The sequence below is a fragment of the Hydractinia symbiolongicarpus genome, chromosome 1 (genome assembly GCF_029227915.1).
Source record: "Hydractinia symbiolongicarpus strain clone_291-10 chromosome 1, HSymV2.1, whole genome shotgun sequence".
Taxonomy (NCBI): Eukaryota; Metazoa; Cnidaria; class Hydrozoa; order Anthoathecata; family Hydractiniidae; genus Hydractinia; species Hydractinia symbiolongicarpus.
The window spans coordinates 25,817,463-25,836,094 of NC_079875.1; the positions used below are offsets into that span (position 1 = coordinate 25,817,463).

General features: G+C 33.0%; 1 protein-coding gene across 1 annotated transcript; it reads left to right on the top strand.

Moving 5' to 3' along the window:
* The first annotated feature begins 1,404 nt into the window (after positions 1-1,404).
* Positions 1,405-6,132, top strand: LOC130648322 (putative ankyrin repeat protein RBE_0319). The gene is made up of 5 exons (XM_057454368.1): positions 1,405-1,545; positions 1,966-2,884; positions 2,962-3,010; positions 3,249-3,301; positions 5,270-6,132. The coding sequence occupies exons 2-5, from the start codon at positions 2,068-2,070 to the stop codon at positions 5,725-5,727; spliced, it is 1,377 nt and encodes a 458-aa protein (XP_057310351.1). The 5' UTR covers positions 1,405-1,545; positions 1,966-2,067; the 3' UTR covers positions 5,728-6,132.
* The last annotated feature ends 12,500 nt before the right edge of the window (positions 6,133-18,632 follow it).

Here is an 18,632-nt window from a genome sequence, read left to right on the forward strand (position 1 = left end):
CAGTACAGTAATCCTTGGGAATTACAGCAGATAATAAACCACCTAAAAACTTGGCAAGTTGATCGTTACATGTGCCTATAGAAGATATAATAGGCCTAAATTTAGGTAAATTTTCAAAAGATTTATGCATTTTAGGAAGGCCGTATATTCTGGCCGGTTAAGAACCACTGGGATATATATCGTTGTACACTTTGTCACTAAAAAAACCTTTTTTCTTTAAATTCTAAAGAAAACGTTGTAACTGTCCTTCTCTCTTCAATGTTGGATCTTCGTCGAGTTTTTTAAATTTAGTAGTATCTAAAATGATATCCAAGATGCCTTTTTCATAATCCTTTCTGTCTAAGATTACTACCCCATTTCCCTTGTCCGGCTTTAAAATAACAATATTGTTTTTCTTCAACTTTTTCAGGATACCATGTTTTTTGATAACTTCGCGACTGGGTCGGTAATCGTGGTAATAACTTTCCGCAATATGTGATAGGCTGGACTTTAAAAGATTATCATCATTTTTTTCTTTCAAATAAATAAATAATTTTAAAAAATAATAAATAATTTTAAAAATAATTCCACGACAGAGTTTATGTAAGGGGGAATATGTTACGACCTAAAATATAAAATAACTTTAACCGTTTACTATATACTTGGTTTGGAAATGTAAATTTATTGGTTTACAGAAAGCTATATATTGCATTTGCTTAAATAAAGGCTGTTTGTTGCAAAAGCTTATCTGTTATTGTGGGTGTGATACAATTTCGTGTATTCTAGGTTTCTAATGTTTGGTGGTTATGCTGAATTTTGGAGGGGTATACTTTTAGATTCATAATCTCGATTCTTAATTTCTTTTTTCACAAAATATTAGTTTTATTCAATTTATTGGCTCGTAGTGATATGACACAGAGTACACTTTATTTGTCATGCATCGTAATGTAAGCATCGATCTAAACAATATAAGAAAATGCACAAATGCTGAATTCAAAAGCTATGCATCCCTATACATAAATAATCATGTCATTGACATGAATATTTATGCATGGGAATGCAGATAATATTTTCAAATTTTATGCTGATTCACACATTTTTTAAATTACTTGTATATTTTTAAACCTTACTTAACTGTGTGAAATCACTGTAAAAGTTTCTTCTTATCAGAATGCGTGGTGAGGTTTGCTCTTAACAAAAGTTTAATCCCGAGCATTTGAAGTAATACTGTTCATCAATAATATACTGAACCATCTCACTCAGCAGTAATAAATAAGATTCTTTAAATATTTTTATTTTTAGAAGTAAAATGGCTTTATCAAAAGTTGAGCTTGCTGCAATGTTGGAATGCAAGATTTGTTTGGACACCTATCATCAGCCTAAACAACTGAACTGCGGACATACTTATTGTCAAGCTTGTCTAGATGGTATTTTAGTGTTTATGGAAGATGGTAGTGCTGAACTACCTTGTCCAGTGAGATGTACTAAAAAGACAATAATTACTCACGAACAAACAACTTCCTCATTAATGAAAGTGTTTGCATTAACTGTCATTTTGGACAAAGTGTAAGTTAATTGTATGCACATAATACTGAAAGACGCTCATTTTGTATTTCTCTCAATTGTAGGAATGTTTATTATAGAAAAACGCGCAAGGAAATAACACAGACATAATTTAAGAAAAAGTTTTTAGTTCCTAACATTTCAGTTCGTTTGGATGTAAACAAAAAATAAATTTTCAAATCTGATAGTTCTTCAGGAAAGAATAACAAACATAGAAAAATGATATTTTAAAGCAAACAAATTTATATCAAATATTTATAATTTATCGTAGCTAACAAGTGTTCAAAATATAAAAACAAAGTAAGAACAATCGCAGCTCATGGTCGTTATAAAAATTGTATAGCATATGTCAAGAAACTCACTATAATGGAATATGAGGATATATAATTTGATAATATAGAATTATTATTACCTTATCCATAGGTCAACGGGTAAAAATGTTAAATCTTTATGTCAGCAAAGTAAAGAATGTAAGCAGATAAGCAGCTATTCCTGTACAACATGCAGTTTAAAGATCTGTGAAAAATGTCAAAACCTTCATTCTTGTTCCAACAATCATATATCAATGTCATTTTCAATCCAAAATTGCAAGAACTTCAACCATTGTGTACGCAACATGTCTCGCTTGCAAAATTTGTCTGTATTGATTGTGAAAATTTGTTAACATGTGTTTATTGCAAACACCGACAACATAAGAATCACAGAATCAAAACGATAGATGAATTTGGTGTGGAAGCCAAAAAGTGGTTTCAATCGTTTATCACTTTATTCGATGAAGCAAAAGTGGTGTTGGAAAAGTTAACAAGAAAATACAGTGACGCTCTAACAAATTTAGAGAAAGAAAGGGAAGTATTTGTTCAAAAATTAAAAGAAAGAAAGTTAAAACGATTAGAAGAGTATCTCAAAATGGTAAATAAAGAAGAAGAAGATCTATTGCGGATATTCGATGAGAAATCTGAAGAATTTAAAGCAAAATTGACTTGTGATGGTTTTGTCGACAGTAAGAAAGTACAAGAATTTGCAGATTACGTTCAAGCTTTTAATTTAAAATCACATTTTGAGTTAGTTACAGAAAAGTTGGAAATTGAACGACAATTTCGCAGGCTATCCTCGTTTCCAAGAACTATCCCAACATTCAATTCACATCTTCATCAAATGAACAAAGCAGATATTTTGTCAAATCCATTGGGAGAAATAAATATTTCAATAGATGACGTCACCACTGTTGGTGTAGATCCCAATGAATGTTCTGTTTATAGAAACTTGATTGATGAAGTTGAAACCCAACCCAACTATTCCCAATTAACAACTGATCTAATGAACTTAGTTGAAAGTCTGAAAAGTGAGTTTTTCATTTTATTCATTAAAGTTTTAACATAAATTATGTGAATTTTAAAAATTTTTTATTGTATCTTATAGAGTACGAGAAACCAATTGTAAATCCTTCTTCTGGAAAACAACAACAGAAGTAGGTATATTTTAAATCCTCTATGTGTTACTTGTCATCGTCTCTACACATCACCATATTGATCATAATCAGAATTTGTTGTCATTGAACTGTTTTAAATGATTGATATATCATTACAACTGCTTCAATATTTGTCGCATACAATAAAAATGTTTGTACAGCCTGTTTGTTAAATGCTTATACAGATTGATAAAGGTTAAAAGATAACAGTAATATAATTAACGGTGTTTTTATTTAGTGATGTAAAGCCAAAAAGTTTCCAGCTTGCTGAGAAGCGTTACTCTTTTAAAGGTATGAAGCTTTTTATGTGGTGGAGATAGGTTAATTTTTCTCGACACACAGTAATTGTGGTATTGCTAAAAGACTATTACTACCTAAAACAGGTTGTATATGTAATAACTTGAGCACAAGTGATATAAAAAAGATCATTTAAAATTTACAATAAAATACACGAAGCTTTTCGTAAATAATCCTTACTTACCTGAATATGTTAAGTTTTATTTACAAAAAGCTTCGTGTATTTTATTGTAAATTTTAAATGTTCTTTTTTTATATAATAATCCTACTATGGCGAAGAAAACAATTTAGTAAGCAAAAGTATTATTCCAATGCTATTAATTCTTAACACTCATCAACTTTGAAAGTTTTTCTTGTTGCTGTGTACTGTGCATAGTACTGTTCAGATCTGTACGCTAGGCTTTGAAAAAAATTTTCTCGCCAAAACTTAAATTATTTTAAGATAAAACCGATATGCTGAAAGAGATTTTAGGCGAGAAAAACTGGGGCTAGTTCTCTGGCGTTACGCAGAAATTAGACTTAATTTATTCGTCCCTATATGTAGTTTTTGATGATTAACAGTACTGTCAATCCCATTTTTTACCACTTGTAGTTTACTGTAGTACTATTACTCCAATTTTCACCACTCGTAGCACAATAGATGTTCTTCTCCACTTCTTCCCCCTAAATATTTATACTTGCTGAGCCAATCAAAGCCAGTCTGCCTCCTTTCATTTTGATTCTTAACAACTCACCGTGTTACTGTAATGTCACTTGCCACTTTTAAAATTTAAAAAAAACTCTTTAAGAATCCAAATAAAACTGCCGCCCTAGATAACACCTACTAATGATAATTCCTCACTGAACTATCCATCCCTGCCCTCCCGTACAACTACTGCTTGCTAATATCGACTAAATACATGCTATAAGCAGCGACTTCCACGGTTTTCTTACATAAATAATTTTATAAGAACAGGAGCCTTTCCTTTCTGGCAAATACAAATAACAAAAGAACAACTTTAGGTTCAAATCGTTGTTTCTAAAACTAAGAACAACCTGATTTTCGTCGTAAAGTAAAAACAATACAAAATGTAAATTCTCTTGGCTCTCAATAACTTTCACCCAGAATCTTTATTCTTCAATAATTAGGCTCTTTTAAAAGAGAATAGCTTGAAAGAGCATGTGGAGATTCTTTTTATAAAAAAATTTCGTTTTTTATATGATTTTTATTTTCCTGTTTTCCTTTTTTAGTTTAAAATTTGTAACTCGCAATATGATACGTTAAACTCGCAGTTGAAAATTTTTAACTGGCACTAGATATGATAAATCGCAGTTTAAAATTTGTAACTCGCAATATGATACGTTAAACTCGCAGTTTAAAATTTTTAACTGGCACTAGATATGATAAACTTGCGGTATAAAATTTGCACACTGTTAGGTTGCACCTAATCAAAATCGAGGATAAAAACTAACAGCGTTTTTCTTCTTTCAGAGGACTGTAAATAAAACTAATGCGTGCAAAAAATGGAAACATTGAACGAAGATGTCACCCAAGTCAACTGCGAACGCCCGCGGCAACTTTGTTTCCAGGGAATTTACATTAATAATAAAACAGAATATCAAATATGCACTTTAAATTTTTACACTTAGTCGTATATCAGTTTAAAAAATGATGAGTTTAATTTTTATTGTTTACGAAAAATGACATAACCCAAATAAACTTATTAACAATTATGTTCTTAAAGTTTTAATTTTTAGACAATTGACTATATAAATGTTTTTAAAACTTAAGAGGTTAGAAATAGAGATTACTATTGAAATTTTGCGCCGACTGCGAACTTCGGCCCTGTTTCATTTAGCGCAAATTTATTTCATGAGTCAGAAATTTGAGAAAGAAAGTATTCCATGACAATAATTTTTTAATTTAAAGTTTCCACCGTTGTCATTTTTGTTTTTAATTAATACCACATAACTTGTGTTTAGAACTTGAAACAATCATTGAAAATGGCGATGTCAAGACATTTCAAACGATTCTTATCGATCATCCAAGTATCGTTAAAATGAGAGGTAATGATGGAAAAACACTGTTGATTATAGCAGCATGGAACAATAAACCATCAATAGTGAAATGTTTGATTGATGCTGGTAGCGATGTGAATTCTGTGGATAAAATTAAATGGAATGTATATCACTACAGTGCATGTTATGGTCGTCATGATGCTTTGAATGTTTTAATTAATCATGACAACACAAACATTAACAATGTAAACAATAGCAATTACACACCATTACATCTTGCATCTTGTTTCGGTCGTATTGATTGTGTGAAGTTGTTGTTGTCTATACCACACATCGATGTCAATATACGAAACAAAAGGAATGAAACTGCTTATGATGTTGCTTGTAATAACTCTATCAAACGTTTATTACAAGAACATTAGAAAAATTAAGAAAATTTTCTGACAATTATATTTTTCAATTTACCTAAGCAAATTATTAAACGCATATATCGTCTTTTTTATTAGAACTATAGGTTATAGTAGAATAGGTTTCTTATTTATTTCATAAATTTACGTTAACAAATTTCAAAACATGACTTCTTAAGAAGAAGAAGGTATAATTCATCAAATTTAGTTGACTAACAGAAGTAAGTAAGAGAATTTGTTTTAAGACACACCTCTGGCTCTTTCTGGACTTATCATCAAAATCTTTTTTTTTTAATCAAGAACGTAAGAAGCACTAAACAAGTTTTCTTGACTTGTATATATCGCAAATATATGATACTCGTCACTTTATAATACCTCGTTTATCAATTCCACGGCTAAAATATATAGAACCTGGGACGATTTTTTGACCTTAAAGTACAATTATCCTGTATCAATACGAAAAATCGCATATATATGAGACACTCGGCACTTAGAAATGCCTTGTTTACCAACTCCATGTTAAAGACATAAGATCCTGAGACGAAGTTGTTGACCCTAAAGTACAATAATCCTGTATCAATACAAAAAATTGCAAATGTATGAAAAACTCGTCTCTATTAAATCACTCGTTTGTCAATTTTACGGCTAAAATATATCGAACCTGAATCGAGATTGTTGAACCTAAAGTACAATTACCCTGCATCAATACGAAATATCGCAAATATATGAAACACTCGTCTCTTTTAAATGCCGCGTTTATCAGTTTTACGGCTAAGATATATAGAACCTAGACTAAAATATATGAAAACTGAGACGAGGTTGTCGTCCCTAAATAAAAATTATCTTGTATCAACACGAAAAATCGCTAGTATATGATACTCGTCACTTTGAAATGCCTCGTTTATCAATTTTACGCGAAAAATATATAGAACCTGAGACGAAGTTGTCTACCCTAAAGGACAATTATCCTGTATCAATACGAAAAATTGCAAATATATAACACTCGTCTCTTTTAAATGCCTCGTTTGTGAACTTTACGACTAAAATATAAGGAACGTGAGAGGAGGTTGTCGTCCCTAAATGAAAATTATCTTGTATCAATACGAAAAATCGAAAATATATAAAACGCGTCTCTTTTAAATGCTTCGTTTGTGAATTTTACGACTAAAATATATGGAACCTGAGAGAAGGTTGTCGTCCCTAAATGAATATTATCTTGTATCAATACGAAAAATCGCAAATGTATAAAACGCGTCTCTTTTAAATGCCTCGTTTGTCAATTTTACGACTAAAATATATGGAACCTGAGACGAGGTTGTCGACCCTAAATGACAATTATCTTGTATCAATACGAAAAATTGCAATTATATAACACTCGTCTCTTTTGAATGCCTCGTTTATCAATTTTACGGCTAAGATATATAGAACCTGAGACGAGGTTGTCGTCCCTAAATGACAATTGCTTTGTATCAATACAAAAAATTGCAAATATATGATACTCGTCACTTTGAAATGCCTCGTTTATCAATTTTACGGCTAAAATATATAGAACCTGAGACGAAGTTGTCGACCCTAAAGGACAATTATCTTGTATCAATACGAAAAATTGCAAGTATATAACACTCGTCTCTTTTAAATGCCTATTTTGTCAATTTTACGACTAAAATATGTGGAACCTGAGACGAGGTTGTCTTCCCTAAATTACAATTATCCTGTATCAATACGAAAAAATGCAAATATATAACACTCGTCACTTTGAAATGCCTCGTTTATCAATTTTTCGCAAAAAATATATAGAACCTGAGACTTTGTTGACCCTTAAGTACAATTATCTTCATCAATACGAAAAATCGCAAATACACGGCACACTTTGAAATGCCCCGTTTGTCAATTTTGCTACTAAAATATATAGAAACTGAGACGTTGTTGACCTTAAAGTACAATTATCTTGATCAATATGAAAAATCGCAAATTCATGGCACACTTTGAAATGCCTCGTTTATCAATTTTACGGCTAAAATATATAGAACCTGAGACGAGGTTGTCGTCCCTAAATGACAATTATCTTGTATCAATACAAAAAATCGCAAGTATATGATACTCGTCACTTTGAAATGCCTCATTTATCAATGTTTCGCGAAAAATATATAGAACCTGAGACTTTGTTGACCATAAAGTACAATATCTTGATCAATACGAAAAATCGCAAAAACATGGCACACTTTTAAATGTCTCGTTTATCAATGTTACGGCTAAAATATATAGAAACTGAGACGAGGTTGTCGACCCTAAATGACAATTATCCTGTATCAATACGAAAAACTGCAAATATATAACACTCGTCACTTTGAAATGCCACTTTTATCAATTTTACGGCTAAAATATATAGAACCTGAGACGAGGTTGTCGACCCTAAATGACAAATATCATGCATCAATACAAAAAACTGCAAATGTATAACACTCGTCTCTTTTAAAAGCCTCGTTTGTCAATTTTGCGACTAAAATATATAGAACCTCAGACGAGGTTGTCGTCCCTAAATGACAATTATCTTGATCAATACGAAAAATCGCAAATACATGACACTCGTCTATTTCAAATGCCTCGTTTGTCAATTCTACGATTAAAATATATAGAACCTGAGACGAGGTTGTCGTCCCTAAATGACAATTATCTTGTATCAATACAAAAAATCGCAAATACATGGCACACTTTGAAATGCCTCGTTTATCAATTTTATGACTAAAATATATAGAATCTAAGACGTTGTTAACCCTAAAGTACAATTATCTTGTATCAATACAAAAAATCGCAAATTCATGGCACACTTTTAAATGCCTCGTTTGTCAATTTTACGGCTAAAATATATAGAACCTGAGACGACGTTGTACACCCTCCCAGTATACACGAGACGTCTTAAACACGTCTTTAAAACGTCTTTGAAAGACCAAATGAGACGTCTCTAAGACGTCTCTGACCCGTCTAAAATCGTAACGCCTAAAGACGTCTTTAAGAAACGTAAAAAGACGTCTTTTTGCGACGTGTTAAAGACGTTTTAAAGACGGTTTTGAGACGTTCCCGTAGGTACCAAAACGCATTAAAGACGTCCTTATTTAGTCTCTTTCAAACGTTATACTGCCAAGGCAGGCCTGCTCCAAATAATTTTAGCTTATGGGTGTTGGGGTTTTAGTAATTTTAATTCTGATGGAGGTGTCACAAACCAAAACAAAAAAAAAGTTAAGAAAACGATGATGAAGTATTTAATAAAAACTTGATATTTATATCATTTATATAATTAAACAGTTTAATAAGAATAAAATAAAATCACATACAAGCTTTTATATAAGCAACAAAAACGAAAACAAATTCATTAAATACTTTCGGAAACTTTTCTTGTTCTAAAAGATGAATGTTCAATGAGCAACAGATAAGCAACAATCAAGCATTTGAAGCTGTTTTGCTTATAAAAAAGCGTGCATGTATAACACAAAATATACAGTGTAATACTACAAAAGTAAAATTGTTGACCATGAACAATAACAGTTAATATCTTTGAAGGTTGTCTTGAACAACAGCGTCAATTTATTTTCGCCAATCACTAACACTTCGGTCTGAGCTCTGCTTGTAAAATATATCTGTCATATTGTGCACGTTGGATGATGTGTTTATTCTTTGAAGATATATTCCAAACAACCCTTTATTAAAATGCATTTCAGTCATTACGCCAATATATAAAGTAGCTACTGTTTTTTTTTCAAGAACAAACTTTATAGGTCTAAAACTTCAGAACATGTGTAACGTGCACTTGAAGTGTGGAAGGTATAGTGAAGCTAAGACTAAGCATTTAAAGTATTATTTTCCCAAGTGTTGATGAAAGCTCCCCTTGATTTCAAACTGGCTTAAAATAACTCGTAAGCATACTCTTCCGGGTGAAGACCAAAGATCGCAAATGTTTCTGCCCGAGAAAGTACAAAAAAAATCTAAGATACTTACTTTTAATCAGCAAAATATTTTCTTTATTGTCCATTCATATCTCGGGTAAATACAGCCTTTTGCTTTGCTATTTACTTGTTGTTTTATGGAGCACATTATTCCTTTAACTTCAAAAGTAAACGTCAAATGCAACATTTGTTGAAATAGAACGATGTTCTTTACAAGTTTCTTCTATGCGGTCATTCGAACGCTGTTTTCATTCTAAAATGTATCCTTTTTTGACAAATTTAATTCGAATTTTTGGCTACCTCTGTATAAAAAATTCTGAAATATCAAAAACGTTTATTTCTACGCCAATAATTGAGAATGGGCAAAGAAATAACGTAGTTATTTGTTTCTTGAGAAATTATCTCTAAAACGAAAAGAAATGATGACATTCATTTCGAACGAGATTATACTTGTCTTACAGAGACCTAATAAAGACGTCTTTGAGACGTTTATTTCCAACGAGATTTTACTGGTGTTACAGAGACCAAATGAAGACGTCTTTGAGACGTTTTTTTTGAACGAGATATAACTGGTCCAACGGAGACCAAATAAAGACGTCTTTAAGACGTTTCTTTTGAACGAGATTTGACTTGGCTTATAAAGACGTCTTTAAGACGTCTTTTTCTGGTCGAGAGACGTCCGAACGAGCTAGAGACGAGAAAAGACGTCTTTAAGACGTCTTTGTGTTTACTGGGACTGTTATCTCATTTTCAGTTGTGTCCATAAAATTTCTGTCTGTTCTGTAATGGATACTTCTGTCTTTCAAGTTTGCTATTTTTGAGCGGTAATTCGGCTGGTTTTTCTGTTTCAGGTGATTGTACTTTTTTCACATACGTAATATTTCTTGTATATTTATTTCCTCTTTCACTTATCACTGTGACCATGTTATGATTGATGTCATTAACTTTAAAAATCGTTTTGTAATACTTCGACTTCGTTTTATCAGTATTCTTCTCTCTCCTCAGGATAACGTAATCGTCGATAGCTACGTCACATTCGGTTGCTTTCTTTTTTTGATTGAACCATTTTTTCGTTTTTCGATTGATAGCTTCTTGACGATTTCTCACTTCTGAATCTGATGGATGTTTTGGCTGATCGATGAATGCTAGATTATTATTGATGCATCTGTTGAACAGTAAACTGGAAGGCGTTTGACCAGTTACCATGTGTTAAACAGAATGTTATTAATTTACAGAACATCAACATGTTCTGTAATTTAATAACACTCTGTTTAATTCTTTTACTCAGTTTTTGTTGTCGTAAGATGCTATTCGGATGGTTTTCTTGATAACTCTCATGAATTTTTCTGCTACACCATCAGGGGCGGATCCACACATTTTTTAGACTTAGTCAAAATATTGCTGCTGCGCAGCAGCAATATTTGGACAAAGTCTTGAATTTTTGCAGCTGGGGGTCCTGGGGGCGCTGTAAGCCCCCCCTCCCAGGTGGGGTCAGAATCTTTCGCTAATTTAAGCTTCGCGGGTACAAAAATCGCCGAAAATTGTCTACCGATTTATCTAGTTATTAATAAAATTGACGAAAAGAAACGGTAAGCTATAAGAAAATCTCCAAGAACATTTTTTATAAGAATCAACTCTCCGTCCTACACGTCTTATTTTAGATAGATAAAAGCACTAAAATTAACAGGGATTAACTACAATAAAGTGAGACAATTGTGAATATATTTCAATATTTATAAACTCTTGCTGTTTCTGCCAATATCAGGCTTCATCAGCATGACTAGGTGATCACACCAGCCATGGACAGCAAAATAAAACACAACCATAACAAAAACAATAAGAATATGGAAAGATCAGGATAATGAAGATGAAATGTACATACACGTGATATGATACATACACCTCAACCCATGTATTTTTTCAGATATATTTGTTTATTCATAGGGCTAAATTCGAGTTTCGTTTGAACTTTAAGAAGAATTAAGAGGGGGCAATTTTCTGCTTTTTTGCATGCTGAAATAGGAAAATGCGACTTTCGCTTAAGAAGGTTGCAACCTGGAACAAGGCTTGAAGTCTACACCATTACCTTCATAACAAAATAAAATTTTTAACTGATCTCCATCAGGTAAAATGGATGGGCATAGCAATATACACTGTGTAAAGAGAGTTCGAATCCGTAAAAAGCCGAACTGTGGGTAAAACGTATTAATTTTTCTCTTTATTACTATTGACAAGGCAAGTATTGATAGAAAAGGAGACCACGTCTGGGGGTACAGATGTTGATTGCTTCGGCTTTAACTGCCTCCTCAGGAGAAAGAGTCATATCACAAACAATATGGGAAAGGGAAAATCTGAATAAACTTTTTTCAGATATAAAAATATTTGCCTTTTGGTTTTTAAAAGCAATTGAAAACAAGGATGCTTGGAATAAAAAGAAGGATGCAAGAAAAGTTCTATGGATGTCAAGGTTCTCAAAATATCAACAAGAGAATTATCACCTACCAATACCAACGATGCTGAGCTGTATAATACATTTGACCATGACCTTTCACTCAACAAACTTTGTTTCCTAATAGCCATTCGAAGAGTTGTTTATTTTCTTCACCAACCTTACTTATCCAGATGTCAAGTTCTTGCTTCTAATACCAACACAAATATTAATTGAGAAAGAACTCCTCCACAATGCTGAAAATTCTGTTCAAAGCTCATATTCCAAAAACAATTAGCCAGCTGGCTAGCTATAGCTAATTAGCTAAATGTTTTTGTATTTGTTCTTGATAGTCTGTTGTAAAAAGCTCTCCCACAACTAGCTTTTCGTAGCGAATATACTGAAAACCCTTAAATACATGCAAGGTGTGTTGGAGAGTAAAAAACATACTTCTCACCTTAAAGCAATAATTCCTTTATCTTCACACCTCGCCTCAGATGGAATGTATATATACCTGAATTCCGATGAAGACTTTTACCAACCAAGGGATAAATATCCCCAGACAACAAAAATGTCCGAGAATAAGCACTTTCTAAAAGTTCTTTTTGGATTTTACGAACAGATTCAACATTATCACACTTTGAATCAGTAAGCACCCGCGCCAACATGTCCGCAGTAGCTATAATAGCACGGAAAGAATCCAAGCCAAAAGGCGTGAGTCTTTGACTAATCCTGACGGATGGGAGTTAAAACTATAGCCTAACAGGTTATAAGTAACCACGCAGTACGGAACCTAAATTTCCTACGCCGGCTGCGGGCCACATATTGTTGGACTACGCATAGAGTGTGAAAATTACGTCACGATTTTGACGTCACATGCCCCTTAGGTGAGATGGGGAGGGTTGCGGGCCATAGCTTTTTGATTTTTGACTAACTGAGTGACTGATTAGTCAAAATGAATCAGTCAAAATCTGTAAGCTATAATTTGCAACCCTCTTAGTCTATATGGTAGCGACGTCACAACTTTGACGTCAACATCGCCATAGGCGAAATGGAGAGGGCTGTGAACCATGGCTTTTTGCCGTAAATAAATTACAATGTGATTTTTTAACTGTAACACCTGGATTGTCGACATCATTCGCTTGGCTAACATTTTTCGATAAATTTACACTTAGTCACGCGACTTATCTGACAAACCCTGGATCCGCGCCTGACCATTTGCTTGTGGATAATAGGGTGTAATATGTTTGGCTTTGATATTGTATAATTTTAAATACCTTTTGCAATCATTTCCACTAAAAGGGGGTCCATTCTCCATACGAACAATCTCTCGATATCCAAATAACGAAAATTCTCTAGTTTGTTGATGATATTTGAAATAGTAGTGTTTTTCACAACTTCCACGATAGGATATCTTGAATACAGGTCCATTACTACTAACAGTTTGTCTCCAGATGGTAGTGGACCAAATAAATCGATAGCTAGCTCCTCCTATGGATGGTTTGGTAATGGTAAAGGTATTAGTGGTGTTGGTACATAGTAAGGTCCTACAGATTGACAGGCCCTACATTTCGATAATGCTTCCGTGATATGACTGTCCATGCCTTTCCAATAAATTTTGCTGCAAAGTAAATTCTTGACTTTTTAAACACCTAAGTGCCCTTGGTGGGAGATGTTGATAGCTGTTTGTCGAAGTGATTTTGGTAATACAATTGTATTTTCACGGAGATTAATTTCATCGACTTCACAAAACTCTTGTTGCATAATTTTGTATTCTTTAAGGTTGTCCCAATTTCCAGTTTTAATTGCATGTGAGATTAACTGAAGTTCACAATCCTTACATGATTCATTTCTGATTTCATTTTGACTAATTGACATGTGGTGTGCTGTGTTTCGTAATAAAGTTGATATACTGGTTTGTGCGATCTTCGTCCAATGGTTGAGCATTTCGTTGTCGTGACAGAAAATAGGCAATGTTTTGCTCTCTCCGAACATAGTTGATATCAAAATCGTATGCCTGTAACTTTCGCTGCCAACGCGCTATTCGTGAGCTTAACTTTGCTTGCGGTTTAAATATAAACTGAAGTGGTTTGTGATCAACTGTTAATTTACATTTCATACCATATAAAAAATGATGATATTTTTCAGTACACCAAACTACAGACAGTGCTTCTTTTTCTGTTATACCATATCGTTTTTCGGTTTCTGGTGATGATCTCGATATAAATGATATTGGTCTTTGATGTCCGTCGGTGTCGGTTTGCAAAAGTACACCTCCTATACCAAAACCTGATGCATCGGTAACTAATTCCGTGTTAAGATTCGGGTCGTAAAATGAGATTACTTTATCGCTTACTAGACAGTCCTTCAACTCGTCATATGCTTTTGTTGCTCAGCTCCCTATATGAATTTCGTACCTTTCTTTAATAATAATCTTAGCGGTACAGTTTTGTTTGAAAAATTGTCAATAAATCTTGACAAATAAGTACTTAATCCAAGAAAACTTCTTAGTTCAGTAACACAAGTTGGGTGCGATGCTTCTACCAAACTTTGAATTTTCTCTAGGTCTGGCTTGACTCCTTCCGAAGAAATAACAACTCCGAAAAATGAGATTGACTCTTTCATAAAAACACATTTTCGTTTGTTTTAACGCAGTCCTAGCTCTTTTATTTTTGTAAATAAATCTTTTAAAGTTTCTAAATGTTCGGCATAATTTTTGTTGTAAACAATAGTATCGTCCGAAATGCACTTCACATTACGTAATTTACCAATGGTTTGATCCAATGATCTTTGAAATACTTCAAAAGCATTGTTTAATCCATAGCACAATCTTTTAAATCTTTTAATGCCGAAAGACGTGTGAAAATTTGTCAGTTTTCTCGATTCTTCCTCAAGCATTATTTGTGTGTATGCTTCTTTCATATCTATTTTACTAAAAATTTTACTCCCATGCATGCCATCAAGTATAGATTCGAGGGTCGGTATTGGATGCGTTTCTCTTTGTATCGCAGTGTTGATGCTGCGAGCATCTAAGCATACTCGTACTGAGTTGTATGATTTGGGTGTGGCTACTAAATTTGAAACCCATTCTTGCGGTCTTTCCACAGACTCGATAATTCCAGCTTCCTCTAAACGTATAATTTCACTGTCTATTTGTTTTTGAAGATGTATATGATAGCTCCTCATTCTTTGATAAATCGGCTGAACATCCGGTTTGACATGTAGTTTGCATTCGTAATCTTTCATCGTTCCGGTACCATGAAAACATTCATTAAAGTCGTTTATTAAAGTTTTTATTTCTTGCGGTATATTCGGTACAACGTTTTGATTTTCGGTATGATGATTTCGAATTTTCTCATTGGTTGAAATTTCATTAGCGATTGTTACTAGTTTCAATTGTTTTGCGGTGTCGATACCCAATAGATTTCCAGCTTTTTGTTTGTCAATTACGCAAATCACGCTTGAGCACATTTGTTTCTTTGTTTCAAAAAGGGCGTTGAATTTACCAACAACTTTCACAGGCTGTGAAGCATAAGGATAAAGTTTTGTTTTTGAACTTTTCAAAACAACGTTTAAATTTTTAGATTCTAATTTGCTAAATGTTTCTCGATCTATGACACTTGTTGTACACCCAGTGTCTATCATTAATTTAATTGGTACATTTTCAACTAAAATCTTGGCGCAATTTGTAACAGAATTTAAAACTTTGTTGTTCTCGACAGAGAATAAAGAATGTTCATTCTCACTCTCTTCCTCAGATATAGAACTGTTACTCGCATTTTCTTGTACTTGGTTACCACGTTTTCTCGTTCGGTCGCAATTAAAATCTCTATGGTGTCGTTGATAATTTTGGCCATGCTTCGATGATAAACAAACTGCCGATAAATGATTTTTCTTTCCACATTCGTAACATATTTTACCGATTGCCTTGCAACTTTATAAGTGTCCAGGAAAGAATTTTTCTCCACAGTTTTGACAATTGTTCTGCTGTTTGTTTTTGTGACGATTATTAAATTTACCTCGTACACGATTTAATTCTTCGATCGACTCATCGTTGGGGTTTTTCATTTCGTTTGCCTGGGATAACGATATTTTCCATTTCTGGCTACTTTTAATAAAATCTCCTGGGTTAATGTGTCTTCACGTAAAAGTTTCTTTTGTAGCGAGCTCGATGTACAAGTATGTATGGAATGGTCCTTGATTTCTGTATTTAAATCAGCATATTCACATGACTCACCTAATCGTTTCAATTTTGTAACATAAATAACTGAACTTTCGCCATCCTTCGGTTTTGTTTGTTAAATACATAACGTTAATACCTGATGTTCTTTTTCGGTTTAAAATATGTGTCGAGTTTCTGAATGACGTCTGCATATGTGTCCGTATCTGCTTTTAACGTGCGATAAACCTCTCGTAAATCTCAACCACCGCAGTGTAAAATTAAAGCCTTTTTCTGTGCTTCTTGAGTAATACCACTGGCAGTTAATAATAACTCCAGATCATCCTTCCATCGTCTCCAGTTTTTATGTATTTTAGCCGTGAAATTGATAAAACGGGACATTTCAAAGTGACGACTGTTATATATTTGCGATTTTTCGTATCGATACAGGATCATTTAGGGTCAACAAAATCGTCTCCAGTTTCTATATACTTTAGCCGTGAAATTGATAAAACGGGACATTTTAAAGTGACGACTGTTATATATTTGCGATTTTTCGTATTGATACAGAATAAGTGTCATTTAGGGTCAACAAAATCGTCTCCAGTTTCTACATATTTTAGCCGTGAAATTGATAAAACGCGACATTTCAAAGTGACTAGTCTCAAATATTTGCGATAATTCGCATTGATAAAGGATAATTGTCATTTAGGGTCGACAACCTCGTCTCTGGTTCTAACTATTTTAGCCGTAAATTTGATAAACGAAGCATTTCAAAGTGACCAGTTTCATGTATATGCGATTTTAGTATTGATATAAGAAAGTTGTACTTTAGGGTCAACAACATCTCAGGTTCTATATATTTCAGCCGTATTATTGATAAACCAGGCATTTCAAAGTGACAAGTGTCATATATTTGCGATTTTTCATATTGATACAAGATAATTGTCATTTGGGAACGACAACCTCGTCTCAGGTTCTTTATATATTTTAGTTGTAAAGTGAACTGATAATTAACCTGTAACAATATATAGTTAGCCGATGCTACACCTAGTATAATTAGCTGTTAAAAGCTTCTTTGTGTTCTTTACAGCTAATTGCGTTTTTTCCATGTTTTTCCTTGAAATCAGAATAGTTTTGTTGTTTAATAATATAGACGACATAGGTACTGCTAGCTACAGTAAAATTATATCTTTTTTGCAAAATCATTTCTTGTTCTTTTTCTTGGATTTAATTGAAGCACAACTTTACGTTGATCTATATAAATATAGATGGCTATGGGGGGATCGATAACGAAGAAAAGTGAAAATTTAAGTAAAAAGATAGATATCGTATAAGTAGCTGTATAAGCGGCTAATTATACAAGGGGAATCGAACCCTGTTCTCCCGCACAAAGTGCCAGAGTTATAACCACCAAGCTATGGCGCCATTAAAAACGGTTAAATATTCTGTTACTGGTTAATTATCAGTTCTCCTTGTGCTTAATTTGCTTGAAAATCTTTCTTGAGATCAACCCAAAGTATCACAAAATATTTTTCTAAGATTTCTTAGAAATGACTTGATTTTTAAAAATCTCACGAAATATACTTGTGCATCACATTGCATGGATTTGTATCTTTGTATTAAATTCCCTTTTTAAATCAAAGAGGCAAAGAGAGGTTAAAAAAGAGACAATATTTAAACAACCTGGTTTTAATGTAGTTTATGGTTAAATTGTATTCTTGTTTCTTATTTTTAAAACGTACTTTCTTTTTCAGATCAGCTGTTATCAAACCATGCACCACCAGCGTTTTCAAAAAAATTTTTAACAAGAGGGTAAATTTTGAAGGCCTTAAATACTGAAATGCTAATATGTATGTATTTATTGCTGAATTAATTAACAATGAACTACTTCATCATTCAAATTGAGCTCGTTCAGAAGTTATTATATTCGAATCGTCAAGTTTTTACATAGCAAGATTTTTGTATTCTGGAATTTCCAAAATTTTTCTAATCACTTTTAAAAATATCCATTTAAAGTTTTAACTGTTATTTTACAATACTTCATATAGCTATGCAAAATTTTTATTTTTTATTAATTGAGTTGTATTTTAACATTGCAGGTTAGTTTAAAAAATAGTTGAGAATCGTGATTTGTTTATCCCATAATTCTCCGTTTTCAAGGTCTATTTTAAATTTCTCGGGCTAATGGCGGAAATCTTAAAGCAGCAGGGCTTCTTGTTGTACTTTAGGGTCAACAACGTCTCAGGTTCTTATATCTTAGGCGTGGAATTGATAAACGAGGCATTTAGAGACGAGTGTTATATATTTGCGATTTCTCGTATTGATACAAGATAATTGTCATTTAGGGACGACAACCTCGTCTCAGGTTCTATATATTTTAGCCGTAAAA